At 37.9% G+C, this 16,976-nt stretch overlaps 1 protein-coding gene across 1 annotated transcript in view; it reads right to left on the bottom strand.

Moving 5' to 3' along the window:
• PRSS12 (serine protease 12) overlaps nucleotides 1-16,976 on the bottom strand; it is a 76,386-nt gene that overhangs the window by 27,993 nt on the left and 31,417 nt on the right. The window contains exons 3-6 of the mRNA XM_027543735.1: nucleotides 16,702-16,880; nucleotides 13,960-14,101; nucleotides 10,783-10,979; nucleotides 4,455-4,596 (exon numbers count right to left, since the gene is read on the bottom strand). Coding sequence (XP_027399536.1) covers nucleotides 4,455-4,596; nucleotides 10,783-10,979; nucleotides 13,960-14,101; nucleotides 16,702-16,880 — 660 coding nt within the window. The remainder of the gene's footprint in view (nucleotides 1-4,454; nucleotides 4,597-10,782; nucleotides 10,980-13,959; nucleotides 14,102-16,701; nucleotides 16,881-16,976) is intronic.

The raw sequence follows: 16,976 nt of genomic DNA, 5'->3' as shown, positions 1-16,976 counted from the left end.
TTCTTTTTTTCCTTTGCTGTACAACAACTTTTATATTAATAACTCAGGAGCCATTTGTGTCTTAAAGACTGGTCAAAACTCTTCAGCAAAAAGTCAAGAGTCAGTTCTCCTGTCATTAGTAATTTATTTTAATTTATTTAGGTTTTCTATCTTTTGTATCAACTGTAAAAATTTTTTGTTTCGGCTCGAGTTTTTAGGTTTGTTTTTTTTTGGGGGGGGGGGCTATGCTGCATGGCTTGTGGTATCTTAGTTCCCCAACCAGGGCTTGAACCAGGGCCCCTACAGTGAAAACACCAATGCCAAACCACTGGACTGCCAAGGACTCCTCTTGATAATTATATTTTTTGTTGAAATATACAGTTTCCTAGATAATTGTTCATTTCATCCAGATGTGCAAATTAATTAGCTAAAAGTAAGTTTATAGTGAGTGAAAGTGAAGTCGCTCAGTCGTGTCTGACTGAATCAGCGACCCCACGGACTGCAGCCCACCAGGCTCCTCCGTCCATGGGATTTTCCAGGCAGAAGTACTGGAGTGGGGTTTTTAACCCTCTGTATCTGTGCTTATATTTCTTTTCTCTAATGTTTACTTATATTCTCTTTTTCTTAATCAGAATTGCCAGAAATTGTTATCTCATTAATCTTTTTTTAAAAACGGAAATAATTGCTGATAAGTGCCTGTGTAATGAAGAGCAATTTGAAATTCAAATAGCCATAATTTGAAGAAAATTGAAAATTAATAACATCCTGAAACTAATATCCAAGATGATTCCCATCAGTTTTGGGTGTGAGGATGACCAAAGGTAGAAAGCAAATAACAATAAGCTAAATGTCTTGATATTTCTCAAGAAGGGGAAATTACAGATAATTTGTGAAATTGGTAAGAAAATATCTGAATATCTTTGCTAAAAATTTAAACAGAATTTCTAGTAAAACAAGAATGCTGAAATTTCAGATAATTAGAGACAGCAAAGAAAGAATATTAGATTGCTTGTGAATCGAAAGCCAGAAGGTCATACAAAGAACCAAAAATAAAGCATGATAGATAGCATAAAAGTAGATGACAGGTGGAAGTAAACACGTTGAAAATAAAATTAGACTCATTAAATAAACCAAAAGGATAATTTCTTAGCAATTTCCCAATCAATGCACAAACTAAAGAGAATGTACCATTTTAGATATATTAACAAGTATATTAGAATTAGAGAACATTTTAACTAATAAAAGTACATAATTAAAGACATTCTCAAAGATATAGTGAAATCTAATACATTTTTCTTTGACTTAAAAAATAATTAAAGACTGTGTCACTTATAGGGACTTCTGGATTACAAGCATGAAATAATTCATAGCTGATAATTTCAGTGAGACAATAGGCTCTAATACACGAGTCTTTAAACTGAGACCTGGGTTTGATCCCTGGGTTAGGAAGATCCCCTGGAGAAGGGAAAGGTTACCCTCTCCAGCCTGGAGAATTCCATGGACAGTCCATGGGGTCGCAAAGAGTCAGACACGACTAAGCAACTTTCACTTCAGTTCACTTCACTTCAACTGAGTATCAAGTACTCCTGGGAGTAGATGATGATTTTCCAAGAGATATGGCAACTGATATGTAGATCATCAAAATCCATGTGTATTCTCTCCTAAAACTAGTCTTGCTAAGTCAAGATCAACTTCTCTTTCAAAATTTCCCTTTTCCCACTACACAAAAAAAAAGGCATGCCTTTCACTCAGCCAATCCAACCACAGTGCATTGCTCCAAGATTTAAAAGCCTCTGAAGTGGCCAAAAGAACAGTTCAAAACAAACGATAGCAATGAAGCCTCCTGTTATCCAAGGACCCAAACCCCAACCCATCGGTCTAGGAAATGAGAGCTTTTGTCAACTTTTCTTTCCTACGCTGAAAAATCATTTATCAAATTTGTTGTTTTTAATTAGTTGTGTACCAGAAATCATAAAATCCTGAGAGCATCTTGTTAGAAGAATTTAATTTTTCTCTATCTCACTCTCTGCATGTGTACACACACACAGTTTTTAAAATATAGTAACATTAGGATTCTGTGGGGAAAGAAAATTTAAACTAAAATTTCAAGGAGAAAAAGGAACTATGTAAAATTTGTGATGGTCAGAGAAGAACTTATTCATGTATTTTTTAAATGAATGTGAGTATCAAAACACTATATTTATGTTTTGTTGGATATAATTAAAAGAATGATGTAACTTCAACTTTTAAATGTCATATACAAATATGCCAGAAATTAAACTCTTTGCAGCTATTTAAACATAAGATTACAAATTAGATATAGTTAGTTTTAGGTGTCTATTAAGGCAATAGGGACGGGCTTCCCAGGTAATGTTAGTGGTAAAGAAGCTGCCTGCCAGTGCTAGGAAACATAAGAGACACGGGTTCAATCCCTGGGTGGAGAAGATCCCCTGGAGGAGGGCATGGCAACCCACTCCAACATTCCTGTCTGGAGAGAGGCGTGGTATTGCTGTCATGGACAGAGGAACATGGTGGGCTACATCCATAGGGTTGCAAAGAGTTGGACATGACTCAAAACGACTGAGCACACAGTCAAAGCAATAAGGACACACCCTTTGAAAATCCTTTTAAGGGATATAACTCCAATAAACACAGAGTGCAAGAGCAATGTCATATCGAAGCATGCACTAATGGAATCACACAAAGTTCGAAAAGAATGGAATCTCCATCAGGGCTATTTAGTCCTAACGAGGTTAGCTGATCGCAACACATTCTCTCTCAACCCTCTAAAAACAATGTGCTCTCATATGCTAGACTTTGTCAGACATTATGTAATACACCATTAAAGAGTGTGTTTTACTTTCTGTCACTCTAAGTGCATCTATATTAGTTACCACTCATGTTCCTGATTTTTATTACTTCATTTCTGTTTCTTACATTATGAAAAAGCTAATGCTATTTTGATTCTCAGTGTTTCCAAGTACTAACCCTCAAGTGCAATATAGATGGTGGGGGACAGTTCTCTGGTATTCTTATTAAGAAACCTCTCTGACATCTCCAAAGCTTTCTGGATTGATTTCTACAAATAAATGCTTTATTAAAGATTTTTAATAATTCAAAGTAGACATGGGGGAAAAAATCCCCTTTTCTAATCACATACTTATTTATAAGTTCTTATATGAAATTTTATCTCCTCTCACTGGGAAATTATAAAAACAAGTATATGTTCAAATATATGTAAACTGATCAAAAGCTAAATGATTCTCTTCTAAATACCATTTGATGGCAAACTGTAGCTTGTACACTAGAAGACGCCCATCCACTTTGTCATAGTAACATTAAATTACTCATTTATGTATTAAGCTTTATTTTAGAAACAACTATAAACTAAGGGGCTTCCCTGGTGGTTTAGTGGTAAAGAGTCTGCCTGACAATGCAGGTGACATGGGTTCGATTCCTGATGCCGGAAGATTCCACATGCCAAGGAGCAAATAAGCCCCTGAGCCACAACTATCGAGCCTGCGCTCCGGAACCCGGGAGCCACGACTGAGGCCACATGCTGCAACTACTGAAATCAATGCACTCTAGAGCCTGTGCTCCGCAACAGGAGAAGCCACCACCACGAGAAGCCCACACACCACTGCTAGAGAGCAGCCCCGCTCGCCGCAGCTAGAGAAAGCCTGCACCACACAGGCCCAGCACAGCCAAAAATAAATAAATGCTTTAAAAAATAAAAACTATCACTTTCACTTTTCACTTTCACGCATTGGAGAAGGAAATGGCAACCCACTCCAGTGTTCTTGCCTGGAGAATCCCAGGGATGGGGGAGCCTGGTGGGCTGCCGTCTATGGGGTCGCACAGAGTCAGACACAACTGAGGCGACTTAGCAGCAGCAGCTAGAAGCAATGGCTCAGTATTTCCTAACTTAATGTTCATCGTGACTGTACAAATAACAAAACTACTGCAAATAACAAGAACCAACCGTAATTTCAGTAACAGCAGAATCCCTTATAAGGCTACTGTGTTGCGACATAAATCACAGAGAAAAGGTTAATACGTTTGGCTGACAGAAGCATTGTTATGAATATTGTTGTTTTTGTTTAGTCGCTAAGTTCTGTCCGACCCTTTTGCGACCCCATGGACTGTAGCTGGCCAGGCTCCTCTGTCCATGAGATTTTCCAGGTAAAAATACTGGAGTGGCTTGCCATTTCCTTCTCCAGTGTTATGAATAATCAAGATTTATTGGACTATTTGTTATTAGATAAAAGCTACATTTCTTGAGTAACATCATGTATATGTCTTGTAAGAGTTTAGAAAAATTTAAACAGACTCCGTATTTCTTTACCATTCTCAATCAAGTCAGCATGCTGCCAGTATTTTCAACTGAATCATAAATACTAATTTTATACAAGAACAAGAGTAAAATAATCATAAATTTTGTAAAGCAACCATCCCAAATAATTAGGTTTTCTTACTTGTAGCCAAGCTGTCGACAGATCACAGTTGCATCCTTATCAGTCCACCCATCATCACAAACTGTTCCCCACTGGCCATTGATAAAAACCTCCACTCGTCCTTCCTTCTTATTTTCTCCATCCATCAGTCTGATTGGAAAACCTAAGTCGCGAGTTAACAGTAATACTCATTATTACTTTTATAAGAGCCAAAACAAGCAAACTGATGTTAAAGCATCAGAGACTTTATAAAATAGTATTTGCTTTTAAAATGAGCTAAATATTAAATGGACAGTGAGAGAGAGGACATACCAATTTAGAAAAAAAAAAAAATTGTATCCACTTTTGCAATATCTTTTGAAGCCTTGAGGTCAGAGTGCTTATCTTGCTCAACTTTATATTCCCAGCACTTGAGACAGTGCCTGGCATTATAGAGTACACTGGAGTGGGTTGCCATTTCCTTCTCCAATGCATGAAAGTGAAAAGTGAAAGTGAAGTCGCTCAGTCGTGTCCGACCCTCAGTGACCCCATGGACTTCAGCCTTCCAGGCTCCTCCATCCATGGGATTTTCCAGGCAAGAGTACTGGAGTGGGGTGCCATTGCCTTCTCCGAGAGTACACATAACACCTGTTTATTGAATAAATGAATATATAGCACTGTAAAACTGTGTATGATCTTATTACCTCTAACTTCTAGTTAGTAAAAGACATTAACTTGGAATTGTTTTTGTTCTACATCTACTCACTTATCCATCAACATACCTAGAAATTATACTCCAAAGCTAGTATTTTTTTTTTCAATTATGTGAAAAAAAGTTTTAATTTCTCCCTTAGTCTACATTCACATTAAATCAACTAAATATTTTATGACATTTAAATGAATATAATTTTCATTATTGAATTTAAGCATGACTTTTTAAAGGATCCTTTGGACATTTGATTGATTTTTTTGGGGGGGGTGTTGCAAATAATTTGACTCCAATCATTTCATAAGCAGAATTACAAAAGTTCAGATCTGGAAGAAATATTTGAGGCCATCTAAGACATTTGTTCTTCTCTCAAATGAGGTCATTAATGTCCATGAGAGTTAATTTCACAGGTATTTTTAAGAAGAATTTTTAGATATACTTTAGGATGCATGAGTAACTTGAAAGATGGAAGAGAAGAAAAAAAAAACGGAAGCAACTAATAAGAACAATTTCCATCTCAGGCTTCCTATTTACTATTGATTCCCAAGGAAGAGCTTAAGTCATAAAAATCACTAAAGATGTAAAAGTTGAGAAACTGATCTCTAGTAAATTGGGGATTTATCTGAATTATGCAAAAGAAATGACTTGTAGAGTTTTTCACACATCTGTATCGACACCAATAAATATGGTTTTGTTTAATTAAAAGCCCTCGTTATGGCTTGCATACTGCCTGGGGTTGAATTGTGAAGCCATTAGAATGGGCTCTAATCCAATTTGTACACAGAGATACACAGAAGGAAGATGTTGTGAAGAGAAAGAGGGAGAAAACAGCCACCTACAAGCTGAGGAGAGAGGCCTGGAACAGATCTTCCCCTTCCAGTCCTCAGAAGTACCCAACCATTGCGCATACCTTGATTTTGGACTTCCAGATTCCAGAAGTGTGAGACAATAAATACCTGTTGTTTAAGCCACCCAGCGTGTGATCTGTTACAGTAGGCCAAGCAAACTAATACACTTTCTTTACATTATCTTGTTACTAGAAGGGTCTCCAGCTTGCGCCTCTAAGATTGATAAGGATTCAAAGAATACCATCCAACATGGTGAAATTATTAGAACCTAAGGAGGTGACGTAAGCAGCTAATAAACCAAGTATCATTCAATATGTGTTCAACCCCACGTATGTAATCACTAGACGACATTTTTTAACTGAAAGGAAACACAGTTGGCAAGATAGACACATCCTACTTTGATTCCTCGAATTCTTCTTTGTTGCCCCAGGGTTGCTGGCTCTCTAATCTCTGATCATACTCACTTCATGGAACAGGCATCATAGTGGAATCAATACAGCAAAGTCAAAATAACAACCTTCTCTATGCGTTGTTTACATTAGCTAAAAAATTTTTGTAATAGGCATGTTACAAAACACAATATATTTAAAACTTTACATTTCTTATTATTGTACCTTAAATTTAGGGAGTCTTTGCAAGAGGAAAAAGGGGAAAAGTGATTCTCAAAGAAAAACTTTAAAGAGATGAAATTCTTCTGTTTTTGATTTTTACACTTTTTAGATCTTTGGTGCAAAATTAAGAAATCATACACACATGGAATTAGATCTCCACATTGCATCCTAGTTGTTTTATGGGCAGTTTTTCACATTCCATAAAAATAAAAATGATAAAGTATTTTTAAAGCCTAAGTTGCATACTTTGTAAAAATAATATACACAATATTTCTGAACCTAATTTTAGCCACTCATTTTATTAAATCATTGGATTTTTGATGCTTGAAGGGAAACTGAATGACAGAAACCATTCTATTAATACCACCTCACTAAGTTCTTTTTGTTGTAGCAATAATAACATACATGATTTATTTCTAAAATCTTAAGATGCTTGGGAAAACTAAACAGAGTATACAGTACCTTTCATTATATATCTCAAACTCTGATTACAACAGAGTTTTCTTTATTTCAATTTTCCTATAAAACTGATTTAATACATTATTTTTAAGAAAATAATATTTTTCCTAAAAGAAAGATAAAATCTAGCATAAAAGTAGAAGTTGAACTTTATACTGTAAAATTCAGAGACAATGAAGTGTAAAAGATATCTCTGTTAAGATTTAATACTCTGAACTTTAGAATTAATGCAGTATTGGTGGAGAGTAGTCTTAGGGCAATCAGGGCAAGTAAGTTTGAGATAGGATGTGGAAAATTTGGTAATTAATAAACTTATTTAAATTTTTAAAAAAGAATGCAGTATTAAAATAAGAAATCTACATATTTACCATCCCACAAATTTTCCCCAACTAACATAGGCATTAACTAACTACATTTGTACTAAATCACCTTTACTGACCTAGAATATTGTTTTTGAGCATTCCATCTACCACACACCTAAAATTAGGAAGTGTCTACTGAACTACTACTAATTTTGAGAAAAGTTTCATTCACAATTAAAGTTAAGGTCAATGAGTTGCCTTCAAATAGGTGAATACTCTAATAGTCTAACAGCTCTTATCATAGTGCCAAAGAAGTGAAAAAATTAAATTGTTTTTAAACTGCACCATTCCATGATCTCTTTGCAGTCCTTTTTGATAAGTGGGAAAGTAATGATCTCTTTGGATGAATAAATGGTAACCTGATTCTATTGCAAAAGAATAATTTGGCTCAGATATAAGGTTCTTTGGACAAATGAATAGTTAATATATTACCAAAATTAGGACCAAAGAATTCATAATAATGATCTCCTATTTTATTAATAATTATCACCCTGAACTGTTTTAATTTTTTAAAAATATATCTATCAATATAATCTTAGAAAATTTAAGATTTTAAGGAAATTGAAAGGATTAGTTGTCCTAACTGTATGTGTATATTTAACCACACAGGTCTTCAGAGAACTGAGATTGTAGTATTTGGTATGCTTCCCGTGTGGCACTGGTAGTAAAGAACCCACCTGCCAATGCAGGCGAGAAAAGAGACGGGGCCGGGGGTTGGGGGCTGATCCACCCCTGGGTTGGGAAGATCCCCTGGAGGAGGGCATGGCCAACCCACTCCAGTATTCTTGCTTGGAGAGCCCCATGGACAGAGAAGCCTGGGGCTATAGTCCAAAGGGTTGCAAAAAGTCAGACACAACTGAAGTGGCTTAGAACACATGCATAGTATTTATAATACTTCATCACATGGAGTACTGATGGATTATGCCTGAATAGATCACTCCATATTTCTAGCAAACAGGCTCTATCTCTCCCAACCACTTGTAATTATTCATCACATAATCCTAAAGGGTCATAAATCCTTTATAGGAAGAAAGCAGTGAGGGAGGAGATCAAACAGAAACAATTTAAAATATGACCTATGAGGGACGGGGTAAAATGCTGTAGTTCTACCTGGTATCATTAGTGCTAGATTAGTGGAGTACGTCACTATGATCCCCCAGGTCAGAATACAATGGGGAATCAACAGACACTTTGACAAATTAAAGTATGCATGCTTAACTACGTGCTCAGTAGTGTCCCACTCTTTGTGACCTTGTGGACTGCAGTCCGCCAGGCTCCTCTATCTGTGGAATCTTCCAGGCAAGAATACTGGAGTGGGTTGCCATTTCCTTCTCCATATCCTTCCCAACCCAGGGATCAAGCCCACATCTCCTGCATACAGCGTCCTGCTTGCTCCTGTCGCTGAGGTAGCCTCTCGGGCTGAGAGGCGAGGACAGGGATTCACAGCAGGTAAACGCCAGGGCCCGCCAAGCCTGCCTTGCTGGGCCGAGGGCTCACGGGCGACCAGTGGTCCTAGTAGGGGGCTCCGGGCCAGCACTGCACCTGCAGCAGGCTCTCCATGAAGGCCAGGTAGTCCAGGTTCCACCCTGAGTCCCCACCCGAGGGCGCTTGGCGGCCTTCACCTCCTCTCCGGAGAAGACGCTCTCCTGTGGGGCCCCTCTGCTGACCGACAGCCGGGACCGGACCCTCTTGGGGAGCTTCTCATCCAGGGTGAAGATGTCACCACACTTCACCATCAGCTGGGACCCATCCTCGAACTCGACCTGGTAGATGTGACTGGTCACAGAGGAAATGAATTTGGCCCTGTAAAGGTTGCCGTTAGTCCACCGGAGCTCCACGAACTCGCCCTCAGGTGGCGGGCCCAAGCGGGCACAGTCTCTACTAGTGATGCTCTCTGGATACAGGTTGTCGCTGTAGGATCCGTCATCAAAGTTCACTTGCTAGAAGGTCTGCGTGGTGGTGCCGATGACGCGGCACCGGTAGTAAAGCCCGTTGCGGTTCTTGGTGATGACCACCTGGCCCAAGGACACGGCCCTCGTGACCTGGACGTTATGGCCCCCCGACTTGTGCTTGAAGCAGGTGATGGAGACGACGTAGGGCCAGTCATCCAGCTCCATTAGGATGCTGGCGGCATGGGCGCAAGTCACGTGGAAGGAGGTGGCACATTACCACTGTGCCACCAGGGAATAGTTAATACTGTAGAAATCAACACATCCCAACACAAAACAACACATTGTTTTATAATATGAAGATTCCAGCTTCAGAGTCTCAAAGCAGGAAGATATAAAAGGGGCTGACTCAAGCTTGAGGTGAGACTTAAGGACCACCAGTGGTTATTTCAACATTTATGTACCAAAAAATACAATATAGATACAAACAGAGCTATGGTAAAGTCCTGGCAAGTCTTCTGAATATCTCCCTCTATACTTTTCATTCATATTTATTCTGGCCTCCCCATCAGATGTTAAGTCTGTCAAGGATATATAGTAGTTGCTCTCTGCTCACAAAAGGACCTTTACCTAAGAATATTTAAGGACCTTTACCTAAGAATATTTAAGGTCTTCCCTGTAGCTCAAACGGTAAAGAATCTACCTGCAATGCAGGAGACCCAGGTTGGACCCCTGAGTCGGGAAGATCTCCTGGAAAAGGAAATGGCAACCCACTCCAGTATTCTTGCCTGGGACAGAGGAGCCTGGCAGGCTACAGTCCATGGGGTCGAACAAGTTAGACACGACTGAGTGATTAACACTACACACGAATATTTTAGACTGTTAGGTGAGCTAAGTACCTTTTATCTGACTATAAGTCTGAAGAAATTTGGAATGAGGGTCATAATAAGTGATGCTAATGGGTATTTTAGTAACAGGATATCTTAGAAAGATAGGTGGGCTGTTTACTCCAATGAATCCACCTTGGAGTCCAGTGAGAAACTTGAAAGATCTATGTTAGGACACAGCAGTGGCTGGCTGGCAAGCAATGATTGACAAGGCCTCAGGACTAAAGACAAATGAATCATGGAGGGTGGGAAAGAGACCTATTGTTTTGTTCTGATTTATTTTCAATCCTTTCTCAAATAGCTCGTTAGAATTCAAGCTAAATGAGAGGCAGAATAGGTACTTAATCAGTTGGGGAATGGACATTGCAGTTTCTTTCTTCCATCTTTCAGATACATGAGAAACGGAGGCTGATGGGTAGAGAAAAATTAGGAGTAAAATTTTGTAACATTGGTGTAAAGACTCAAAAGACTATTTTTCTCTGAAATAAAATTACTAAAATATAGAGCATCTAGGAAAATAGACTTTTTGAAAAGCCAAAGACCAGTGGCTAAACGTGCAGTGGCTACTGGAATATGAATACTCAAGAGCTGTGGCAGGACCTCACCCAGGGAGAATCTGAATCCATTCCCGCCGGGGTAGCAGGAGATGCCAACATCTTCCCGATGGCTGCAGTCATGACTTCCCCAGGGTCTCTGCGAACACTGAAGGAAACTGGCTTCCTTTCCCGAGCAACTGACCCCATCCAGCCATATGGGTCCCATGCTCTCTTCAAAGTGGTTTGCAGAGGCTTGTTTGCCGTATCTGTGGCAATAAAACAAACATCATGCACACAACTGCTCTCTCTTGTTTCAAGGAACCACAAACCATAAAACAAGCAACCTCATTAAGTGTCATGACTTCAGAGGGTAGTATTGTTCTTTCTCCTATCCTGAGAACTCAGTTCTAACAGTAGTATTCACTACATCACATATTTTCATGATCTTAACAATGTTTGATTGATTGAATGGGTAACGAGTAGATAATTAATCCTATTCCCCCAACCATTCTTGTGTTTTGTCTACAGTTTAACCCACCATCCAGAGAGAATGCAGACAGATAAATGTCAAATTCCTGACCGTGGAAATAACACAGTGCACCAGAAAGTGAGAACTCTTGTATCAGCCTCTGAAAGCCTTCTGAGTGCATTTGATTTCATTAGCTCTCTAAGCCCTTTTCCTATCCTGTCTTCCAAAATAAACCGTGTGAGGAATTTCCTGGAGGTTCAGTGGTTAGGATTCCACACTTTCACTGCCAAGGGTTGCAGGTTCAATTCCTGGTAGTGGAACTAAGATACTGAAAGCTGCATGATGCAGTCAAAGAAAACAAATAAACAAAAAATAAAAACAAAATGTATGTATTGGTTCAGTGATTTCTCAAGAATCATTCCAATCCATGATGAAACCTGGATTTTAACCCATCAAAATCAGAGTAATAACAGTGCTTTTTATAAGGTTACATAAATCTGACTTTTTAAACTTTCATGAATTATATTTGTGTTTCAATTGACTTTATTTGTAACACTGCCCTACTGAAAAAGCCTAAGTGTATCATAATATATATACACACTGTAGAAATAGGAAGGATCCACAAAATTAAAAATTAGCAAATAAGTCAATCTCTACCTTCATTCATCTTCTCCCCAGTTTGGTTCTTTTGTTCTGTAAAATCCAAACAAGCCTCAAGAAATCCCTGGGCTAAAAGATATCTGAAGTCTTTCAATTGGTCTATATAAATAATTAAACTCTAACTCATAAATTTTATGTTAGCCACTTCCATTCATTTTATTATTTCTGTATTAAGAATATGAAGAGATCTTTTGGTCTGAAAGATGAATGTTCCTAATTTTTTCCCATGCACTTATTTATTAAATTTACTTAACATGATTAACATTTCAATAAATTAAAACAATGCAACTTTCAATGTCATTCTAAGACTTCTATTTTTCTGACTGATCGGTTCTTAGCTAGAAAAGTAATTATCCTAAATTCCATACTGCTATCACTTTCAACTTATACCAGGTTTCCACAAAATGCAGCAATCTGATTACATCCATTCATATCAATTATGTAAGAGACAGAAGAGGCCATTTTGCTTTGGGATTTCATTTGTATGACGAAACCCAGAGTTCACCCTCTTTTTCACTCCAAAACAGCATTCTCTTTCAGAAACTCCTCTGTAAACTAAAATGTAACTGTAGCAGGTGCCTGTTCTACCTTCTAACACAATCATTTAGAATTTTAACAAATACTGAGAACACTTTCAGAACCATTAAGTTCTGGTACTCTGTATATGCAAGAAAAACTTAATGTATCTGTGAAACAAAATAAATAAAAAATGGAGGAAAAAAAATCAGCATTTATTCAATTGTTTTCACTAATACGGAAAAATATGAGAACAGTAAACAACAGTATGTTTGAATTTTTCTAAACTTGTGAAAATGGGATACAGTTCTCAGACTAACAGAGATTTACTCAGATGAAATGGCATTTTAAAGTAATTCTTATTAATTAAACATCAATATTTATTTGGCTAGCATGTCATAGCCCTTCACCTCATAATTATAATTAACTGCACTGCCCATGAAAATTCAAAATATTTGTCAATCGCATACATCTATACCTTTTGATGTTTTTATTTACAACAGGAAAATTTAAACTAATTTAAATATTACGTAAATTATAGTATGAACATCATCAGTTATGTTATTAAGAATTATGACTACAGTAATGTAAAGTTTAAAGAGTGAATAGTAAAATTACATATCTACTACCAGAGCTGTTACAAAGTTATACACAAGTTTTAATAACAGAAAAATTAGGGGTAGTTTTTTATTTTCTCTTTTTTCCAAATCTCTAAAATTTTATATTACTTTTACAACTTTAAAAACATGTTTAAACATAGCTTGAATGTTTAGCTTGAATGAAAGCATATTTTTAAGTTTTAATATTTGCAATTAATTCTATCTCAAGCTGAAATAATATAATTTTTCTTATTTCTTTTAAACATGAGACAATTACTTCAAGTATGACATAGAAATATGGAAAATAAGAAAGAATGGTCATTCATAGGCCTCATTCAGATATTAGCTCAAAGGCATCATTTGCAATTACTTCAAGCAACTTAGGTCTTTACTCTGGAATGCATTATGTGTGTGACATGAAATATATTGCTCAAAGTGTGAAACTCAGTTTTTAAGAGAATGAGGTCAAGGGTGAGTTCAAAAGGTCATCTCATGACAAGAAAGCTGTTTTTCTCAAATAAAATGATAATTATCATCACATTATGAGAAAGGAAATAATGTAATACCAAAGAATTTGACATTGGACTTCTCTGCAATTTTAAACACAGTGATGTTATTACTAACAACATCCAATAGTAACAATGCATCAGAATAAAACTGATCATTCACAGCACACAGTCTCACTTAAATAGACAAAACAGGACTTCCATGGCTCCAACCAGTCATTCAAGAAGAAAGGTGGTGGCAGGAAAGGCAAGTGAGATAAATAGTAAGATATGGATGGGTATTTATCATCAAAGAGAATGTTATTGTTTTTTAATTGCTGAACTTCCATATATAGATAGGTAGATAAGAGGGGTAGGAAGGTAGGTAGAATAGACATGTAGATAATGTTTGAGAATATATATTGTTAGTATTATAGACATTCCAAGTAAAGGTAACAAAATAAGACTTCTAAAAATAGAGTTTGGCATTTAGCTATCTTGTATCAATAGATCTTACTTAAATCCCAGCTGTCGGCAAACCACATAGGTATTAAGATCAGTCCAGCCGTCATTACAGACAGTCCCCCACTGTCCTCTGTGATACACCTCCAGGCGACCCTCATGGCTGCCTTTACCACCTGCAAGTCTGATGACGCCATCTGCGACAAGAAGGAAACACGGAGACTGAGTAAATAATGACCAGAAAAAGGCAGAGCAACATTTTAATTTCATGAGAAATACCATCCTACCCAGATCTCTCTCTAGGCCTTTTTTTTTTTTTAACTCCTACTAGAATTGTCCTTGGTAGCTCGGACAGTAAAGAGTCTGCCTGCAATGCTGGAGACCCGGGTTAAATCCCTGGGTCGGGAAGATCCCCTGGAAAAGGAAACGGCACCCCTCTCCAGGATTCTTGCCTGGAGAACCCCATGGACAGAGGAGCCTGGCAGATTACGGTCCATAGGGTTGCAAAGAGTCGCTCACAGCTGAAGCGACTAAGCACACAAGCATAGACCTGTGCTCAGTGATCTGAGGTCATTAACGGGATTGCTCTTGAACAAAGTCATAACACATATCTGTCCTAACAAAACACTTTCCCTTTTATTTGTACTCCTATGTCTAAGTAGAAAAATATACTCTGATATAATTCCAAAGTAATTATTTAGATTTCTCCAGATTAAATACTTGGGAAATTTCTTACAGGTTTAATCTCCTTAAGTATGAACAACATTTGTCATTTAAATTTAAAAAGTATAAAAACACAGTAACTTGGAAATAGCTGAAAAATTTAACTGTGAATGAAAAAATACTGAACTATGAAGACAGAATAAGCTATTCTGGTTGAAGAGTGATCAATCATGTCAAAGTATTTATTATTATTCCTTAGGCATTCATAAAGGATTCCCCGGTGGCTCAGATGGTAAAGAATCCACCTGGAATGTAGGAGACCCAGGTTCAATTCCTGGGTTGGGAAGATCCCCTGGAGAAGGGAATAAGAACTGGGGTGCAGGTTTTGCCTTTGTTCTTTTGTCGATAATACAAATCTAAATTTGAGTCTTCTGAAATTAAATGAATACTTAATTCCCAGAAAATCCTGTAAAAAGCGTCTAAGCAGATACACAATATAATAAATTCATTTCCCAGAAAGTATAAGAGGCTATTTCCATCGAAAATAACCCAAACACTGTCCCTCCTCCCAAATGAAATACATAAATAATCTTGGGGGAAAGTCATCCTTTTCATGAATCTCTGGGATCATTCAAAGTAAATTAAGATCTCCTAGCAATAGAATGGGAGAAGGCAATGGCACCCCACTCCAGTACTCTTGCCTGGAAAATCCCATGGACGGAGGAGCCTGGTAGGCTGCAGTCCATGGGGTTGCAAAGAGTCGGACAGACTGAGCGACTTCACTTTCACTTTTCACTTTCATGCATTGGAGAAGGAAATGCAACCCACTCCAGTGTTCTTGCCTAGAGAATCCCAGGGACGGGGGAGCCTGGTGGGCTGCCGTCTACGGGGTCGCACAGAGTCAGACACGACTGAAGTGACTTAGCAGCAGCAGCAATAGAATCATTATTAATGTAAAATTTCACTGTTTGCAAAGCATTGTTACACCTGTTACCTCATTTGACCACCCCAGCAACACTACAAGACTATCGTCATTTGAAAGAGGAGGAAATGGAGGCTCAAGAAGATGAAGTGCTCTGGCTTACAATCTGGTATAAATTTTCTATTTATTTTGTGTATAAATGTGTTATTCTAATAAAATAACAGAGTGTACAGAACTATGTAAATAAAAAAGTAGACCTTCGGCATTTCACAGTTTCTCAGAAGTATTTCATTTAACTTTTTTAAAGAAATATTAAAACCCTATTTTTTTTCTTCAAGCTCTTTTTGCTATAGAAACAACAGATTTGTGATGACCCAACTTCTCTTGCCCGTCCATTTCTCTCTTCTTCCCCCCAAACATTTAAGTACATAATACACTCATTTGCACTCAGACATGTCCTTGCAACACAAGACATAGCTTGACAAGCATGTTGTGATTTGGAAGAGTCTGAATATTCAGTACAGCAAAGGTTAATCTGGCTCTTTAATAGTGTTCTTTAATCAACAATCCCATCAAAATAGTTCACCAGCTATAAACACATTCTGAGAGTCAAGACAGGTTAATCAATGAATGGACTAAATATATAATTGTAATACCTAACATCCTAAATTTATCATTGTACACTGATTCTGACTGCTGCTGCTGCTGCTGCTAAGTCGCTTCAGTCATGTCCAACTCTCTGCGACCCCACAGATGGCAGTCCACCAGGCTCCCGCGTCCCTGGGAGTCTCCAGGCAAGAACACTGGAGTGGGGTGCCATTGCCTTCTCCAATGCATGAAAGTGAAAAGTGAAAGTGAAGTCGCTCCATCGTGTCCGACTCTTCGTGACCCCATGGACTGCAGCCTACCAGGCTCCTCTGTCCATGGGATTTTCCAGGCTAGAGTGCTGATTCTGACTACTGGGTACTATATATTGCAACAAGATTATATGTTCTTAATTACTTTATAGGATTGTGTAGCTTTCAACTGAAAATTTCAGAAATATCTATAAATAAAGAGAGCATTTTAATACACAGTATACATTCTTTTTATGTTTTATTTGGGGATTTATTTGTAAGTGCATTTAGTAATATTAGCTAAATTGAGGAGGGAAGTTAAAACCAAATAGGCGCGAAGGCAAGGGTGGCTAGGTTGACAGGGTGAAGTTCCTACCTGTTAGAGGGGTACAGGACACTCCAGCATCTTCTTTATGGTCACAGTTATGCTCTCCCCAGGAACTCTTTGGACACTGCTCAATAGAAAGCTCATTCCCGGTGCAGCGTACCTCATCCAACATTACTGGACCAGACCCTTCCCCAAAATACGCCTGATTCCATGCTTTGGCAATGCCACTGAACAAACATAAGAACATAAGTCAGATCAAAGGTTAGTCGGACCTGTTTCTTCTTTTGCCTCTGGCAAAGGTAAACTTATGATTAATTTATAAT

The sequence above is a fragment of the Bos indicus x Bos taurus genome, chromosome 6 (genome assembly GCF_003369695.1).
Source record: "Bos indicus x Bos taurus breed Angus x Brahman F1 hybrid chromosome 6, Bos_hybrid_MaternalHap_v2.0, whole genome shotgun sequence".
Classification (NCBI taxonomy): domain Eukaryota; kingdom Metazoa; phylum Chordata; class Mammalia; order Artiodactyla; family Bovidae; genus Bos; species Bos indicus x Bos taurus.
Note: the sequence above shows the minus strand (reverse complement) of the source record. Positions and strands in the feature narration are given on the sequence as shown.